Below are 6,194 nucleotides of genomic sequence, written 5' to 3' on the forward strand. Positions count from 1 at the left end.
ATAGATGGAGGGATATATATATATATATATATATATATATACAGAGAGAGAGTATAGTGATAAACAGAGATATTATCTCATACATTTTCATCTTCATCCTCTTCAAAAGAAAATTCAAATCTGCATTTATACAACGCCCTCCTGGATTTAATAGTCTCATCAAGAAACATGTCCCTGCCAAAACAAAAAGATTTAAAAAATTAACTTCCAAATTTGTGGTTGGCAATTATCATTTCACTTTTAAACATTTCAAAAATTGGCTAATTCTAATTCTCCAAAACTGTACCCTTCTGGAACTCCATCTCAACTAATGATTTTTCTCTTCCCAATAATTTACACATGAAATCTGATCTCAGGTAACTCAGTATTAAAAGGGTTAATTGCATAATTGCATGTGCTCCAACCACCCTAGAAAAAGCCTCTTTTTAATCTAATAGCATAAAAAAAAAGAAATGTGAGAGAGAGAGAGAGAGAGAGAGAGAGAGAAATTATCTTAGCTAGTCAATCTTAATGTCTCTTAGAAGCTGTAACATCTCTTAAGAATTTATTAATTATTTGAAAGAAAAGCCTAAGAAATAAACACTTTTCTTGATCTATGAACCAAGTAGTTAAAAATTCCAATAGAAATATTTGTTTTCTGTAGTTGCGTCACTAAATTTTGCAGTTGCTTTGAAATTGGCAGTGGAAAAGTGAGCAGAAAACCACAACTCACAAGTTATCCACAGACTAGAGACTTGGTCCAAAAAGGCTTCCTGCTAAAACATTCAAAGTCCAGGTTATAATGTTCAAAATGGGTACTAGATTAACTTCAAATATCAAAAGGTAAAAACAGAGGGTTTGGAGAAGGAAGCTTCTTGCAGCACAATGTGTAAAAGACATTGAGAGATATTAGTTGATTCAGCTAAGTACAAATATTTGAAAAGGGTAACATGATGTTTAATCTTACCAACGAACAGATTGAAGTCCTTGTTCTTTGATATGCAAAAGTTTGTTGATAATGAACAGGTAAGGATCTTCTGGGCACATCATTGCTAAAGCAGTCATCAATGCCTGAAATATATCAGTTATTTAATTAGATCTTGTATATTTTTAAGATTATACGTAAAATCTTTAGTATGAGGCAAAAGGTTTATTGGCTGGGTGTAAAGGGATTATATTCAAAATATTTAATTAGAAGTTAACAAACTACTTCATAAAATCGCTAAGAGTAGAAGGAAAGTATTGAATATTTAATTACATTTCTATGAGTTTTCAGGTCACATCCAGCTAAAGATTTCTGTAGTCACTAAAATAAGGAAATACATTTGAAATACTGGCTTAGCCAGAGTCCATAGCTTTTTTGAAGGACTTCTGAGGTTAGTGGAGCAAATAAATAAATAAATAAAAAGAAAGAAAACATGACTAATAGATTATTATCAGTCTTTCAACATGGTTGACTCTTTCAAAGGATCAGGTAGTGCAGTTAAACTGGTTGACAGATTAAAAACAAAATAAAGAGCCTCCTAAGCTGCTTTATCCTGTTGTTACTTAGTTCCATGTCAATCCTGATTGAGTAGGTCTTGATCAAAACTATTTCAGACATGGCAATCCTACTTTTTTAAGAGAACACTGAACTATATTGTTCAATATGTCCTTTATTTTCCTAAAACAGTAGGGTGATATTTGAGGGAGATATAGCTACTTTTACTTGTAGATCATAAAGAGAGGCTCTTATGCAGAAAATATTTAAGTTTTATCATTGTTACATGTATTAGGAATTTTATCAACTCAGAATAAATAGTTTGTGAACCTTTTTTTATTTGGCTATTTAAAAAGAACACGCAATTTTTCATTCTTACAACAATCATTGGTAGCCACATGCAAGCTGTCTCTTTTCACTCTCTCTTACTAGCACTTAACTTCTACCTTGATATTGCCTGCTACCCATTGTCTGCTTGAAAACATTTTCACTTTACAAATACAGACATATTCATTTTTAATAACACATTCTGCATTACATTATGAAAATATGAAAATATCTATGTACCTTCTTATAAGCACATTTATGTAAAGTTGCTTTGATTGCTGTTGTTAATTAAGTTCTGTTATAGTCTGTCTGCTTTCTACACTATCTCAAATCTATACTCCAATTGTACTGTACAATTTTTATAGCTTTATTCTATTAACAATATTAGAAAAGGTCTACTTTTTTCAAATGTAGGAGACAAAATAGAAAAATTTTGTATAGTCAATTATTGTTATCTCTCCACAATCACTTTTTAATTTCAACAGTTCTCTTCTCTCACATCCTACTGGTATCACCACTAGGTTTCACTCCATCTCTTTTGTATATCAAACACTTTATCCAGTCATACTTCACAAATAGTGCTTTCCCCTTCAGCTGCAATCTGACTGTAATTCAACATTAACCACATCAAGTTCATTCAATTATTCCCATTCCTCATTTAATTAAATTTGAATATTCCATTACTTTTGTAGAATGTTCACTTATTCCTAATGGCTTCTCTCTGTAATGAATCAGATTAGAGTAATGTCAGCCTGGAAGAACTCATTTCCCTCCAAAGTATTGACCAAGGTGGGAATTGTGGCTATTGAGCATAACTGAAGGCAAATAGCTCTAATGGAAGCTTCAAAAGGTAATTGTATATTCAGACCAACAAATATAATTTAAAAGGGGGTGGGGGGGTCAAACATTATGGATAATCTAGAAACATTTAATAATTTTCAGTTTTTCTACCTAATCAACACAATTCTACACACAAACATACTCTCACTCTTTTTCTTTTACAATCACACACAAAAAGAAATATCTCAGTTGAGAGTTTGATGTTTTGCCAAACATATAAGCATTTGGTAATTCTAACATAGCTTTAAGTTCTAACACCCCACCTCTCTCACTTTCTTTTCTATAAGTGTGTATATGAGTCAGTATCAAAGTTTACTTTTCATTTAAAGTTTATCCTTCAAACCCTTGCTACTTGAAGTTTCTTGTAGTCTTTTTGGTGACAAAAAGAATTACATATAGCAAGAAAGTTTGGACCTGTGTATGTGTGTGCTTGTGTGTGTGTGGGGGGGGGGGAGAAAACATGACTTAACCAAATAAGCACACATACATACACACACATGCACGACACACCACACATACACAAGTACATATATTATATGTGTGTGTATGTGTTTACATAAATATCTGTATATAAATATATACAGATATACATGTGTGTAAATGTGTATATCTTTCTTTTCAAGTACCATTCCTGTTTCATGTGTCAGCAATCATGAATCTCAATACCAATGCCTGAAGATTCATGATTTTCTTTGAGAAACACATAGTACTGGTTTCTTGTTGCGTTCTGTAGGTTTCTTTATAGTTTATTCACTTAGTCTTGTACACTTCCAAACCTCACCAGTTTAATGTCTTACCCAAGATTATTCATCTCCATCACTACTAACAATATTCACCAGACTATCTCCATCCACTACAAGCCGACAGACTCCCACAACTACTTGCACTACTCTCCCTCTCATCCCAAATACACTAAATCTATATCATTTTCTCAATTCCTTTGCTTTTGCCAGCTCTGCAACATTGATTCAGATTTTAAATCACAATGTAAAAAAATGTAACAATTCTTCCTGAATCCGGGGAACTCTCGATTGATTGTAGAACCTGTACACCACTGCATTCAACTATGCCACTACTCTCCTACCCTCTTTAAGCACACCTACAGACTGTATTCAACTCCCACCTTCCAGCCATCTACCCTTTCATTGAAAGACAAACTCATTTCCAACTTCTGAATTCTATTTTCTGACACCACAACGGTTCCAATCTTTCTTGCTCCACCTCTCCTCACCTTTAGAAAAGATAGGGACTTTTTATTCAAGAGAATACCATATCTAGGTTTGCTAGATCTTATCATAAATACTACAGCCTATTGTGGTTTTCCTACACAAAACAAAAGATTATAAAAATTGAAGCACCCCAGAAGTCAATCCCAAATAAATAAATTAGTAGTGTGACAGGCCTTGACGATTGAAATCACCTCTAAAAGTTCAAGTATTGTTTCTCCAATGCTGCCTTGAGCACTCCAGCGTTTGTACAATGTGAAAAATATTTCACTGTCTAAACAATGTCAGTATCAGTTCATAGGTCACCTAAAACTAGCCCAACCTGCATCGTGTTACTTGTCCCATGCAGAAATTGAATTCACATCACATTGCGACACAATTGGTTTTTGTTTCTTTCTTAACCTCAACTGGTTCTGCTTTACTCAGCATTGACCGGAAAAAAAATTATGGATGATAACATTCAAACAATACCTGAACAAATTCCTCCAGAAGATATCAGACAAACCATCGAGACAGGAATATATTTCGGCATTCAACAAATCTCGACTCAAGTGGGCAATGATATCCCAAAGTATGACATAAATGACCCCTCCCTACACTGCTACGTAGTGCTATTCAGCCAATAATAGTTGAAACCTATCTTAAGTATACTTCGAGTATATATGTTTACAAAGAGATTTCAATACTGAAACTAAATATTTTCCTGAAGTCAAAAGAGATAGCGTCCCAGACATATTTGTACATTATTTACAATGGACGACGATAGGTGTCCTTATCTTGTTTGTTGTTATCTACGTGATGACAACAAACAAGATGAGGACACCTATCTGTCCATTGTAAATAATGTACGTAATTCCTCATCTCAAAAAATATAGAATAGTAAACAAATTTGGTTTTCTCCCGAAACGAATGATTAGCAGATAATCGATAAACATGGGTAAGCAACAAAATTATTCGTACGAAATTCTTAGTGTGTGTGCATAGCAGGCATTCTAAATACTACTTAGTCTAGATGGGACACTAAAGTAATACTAATATGAGAATAAGTTATAGTTTATACCTCACATATGTCTGGAATTCTATGATGTACCAAATATTGTTTCAGTTCTGCTGGTACATTCCGAAGTGGAACAACTGCCATTCTTTGATATGGGGAGGCCTATAACTCAATGTATATTCGTATTTTTGAACTCAGTCCAAATTATCTTCTGAAATACTACTTAGTTTATCTATTGCACAATGCTCTATAGGAGATGCGTCCTTAGCAACAGGAGCGAACACAGGTGCTCGTTCTTGATTTTTCTTTTTTTTTATATATATTTAATAGCCGTGTATACACATCAAACAGCGGTAAGTTACGTAGTGGTATCTTATTGCTTGATAACAATATTTGAACAATAAACTACCCATTTTCTTGCCAGCTTGCTAGAAATCATATCAAACAATCTAAAACCACATGGTTTTCTAGGTTAACAAAACATAGCAAGCGCATCAGCATTATTTCGTATTGAAGTCACCCACCACCTTCAAACCTTTTCTACTTTCTAATTTGTCATAATTTGGAAGGAAATGACTTAGAGTAACTTCCCTTCTAATGTTGTCATGACCTAAATATTAGAAAAGTATTATAAACGACACGCGTAGAAACGAAATTCAAAAGAGGTATATATCCGAAACTATGCATTTGTTATGGAGGCTTAACATTCGTTAATGACTAAATTGGAAAGGCTCCCCGATTCTATATTATACTCCTGTTGTGACAAAAGAAGAAAGGATTTATTCCATAATGACGATTGAACAGTTAGAACATCGTGTTGCGAGATTTACCAATGGCCTTACACGCTGCAGTGCCGAGGTAACAAAAAACAAACAAAATTGTTTTTAAAAGAAAGAAAAATGCCTATTATATGTCTATCATAATATATATTTTGGCGATCTTTCGGTACTAGTCCGGAAAGATCACCTATATTTTTTTATAAAATGCCAAATGTGTACACAACCTGCAGTTGTCACGAAAATAATGTAAGATTTTAAACTTTTGTATTTAACAACTATGATTCAGTATAGAAAAGTGTCGCTTTTTATATTTCGATCGCTATTAAGTATATCAAATTGGAGGTAATTGTTCAGTTTGATATGATTAAAAAAGTAAATAAAAATTAAGGGGGAAATAAATAGTAAAAGAAACGCAAACTAAAGGGTTTGACCCGAGCAAAAAAAAAAAGTAATAAGTGTACAACAATATGTAGTAAACGAATATGAAATAAAAGAATGCGCGATCGCAACGGGGTGGGTGGGGGAAAGGACTCGGAAAATTTACATCGTGAATGTTCCGAGTCGTC

At 33.5% G+C, this 6,194-nt stretch overlaps 1 protein-coding gene and 1 long non-coding RNA gene across 9 annotated transcripts in view; one reads left to right on the plus strand and one right to left on the minus strand.

Moving 5' to 3' along the window:
• Nucleotides 1-5,396, minus strand: part of LOC106867275 (dynein regulatory complex subunit 6) — a 153,056-nt gene extending 147,660 nt beyond the window's left edge. For 3 of the 8 annotated variants that reach the window (XM_014912105.2, XM_014912108.2, XM_014912104.2), the window contains exons 1-3: nucleotides 4,913-5,391; nucleotides 947-1,050; nucleotides 84-174 (exon numbers count right to left, since the gene is read on the minus strand). In XM_014912105.2, the coding sequence (XP_014767591.1) occupies nucleotides 84-174; nucleotides 947-1,050; nucleotides 4,913-4,993 (276 nt within the window). In that variant the 5' untranslated portion in view covers nucleotides 4,994-5,391. The other 5 variants (XM_014912110.2, XM_014912112.2, XM_014912106.2 and 2 more) reach the window with 5 other exon arrangements.
• Nucleotides 5,397-5,456: 60 nt separating this feature from the next.
• LOC106867277 (uncharacterized) overlaps nucleotides 5,457-6,194 on the plus strand; it is a 3,186-nt gene continuing 2,448 nt past the window's right edge. The window contains exon 1 of the long non-coding RNA XR_001409118.2: nucleotides 5,457-5,707. This is a non-coding gene — a long non-coding RNA (uncharacterized LOC106867277). The remainder of the gene's footprint in view (nucleotides 5,708-6,194) is intronic.

This window comes from Octopus bimaculoides, chromosome 20, assembly GCF_001194135.2.
Source record: "Octopus bimaculoides isolate UCB-OBI-ISO-001 chromosome 20, ASM119413v2, whole genome shotgun sequence".
NCBI lineage: Eukaryota > Metazoa > Mollusca > Cephalopoda > Octopoda > Octopodidae > Octopus > Octopus bimaculoides.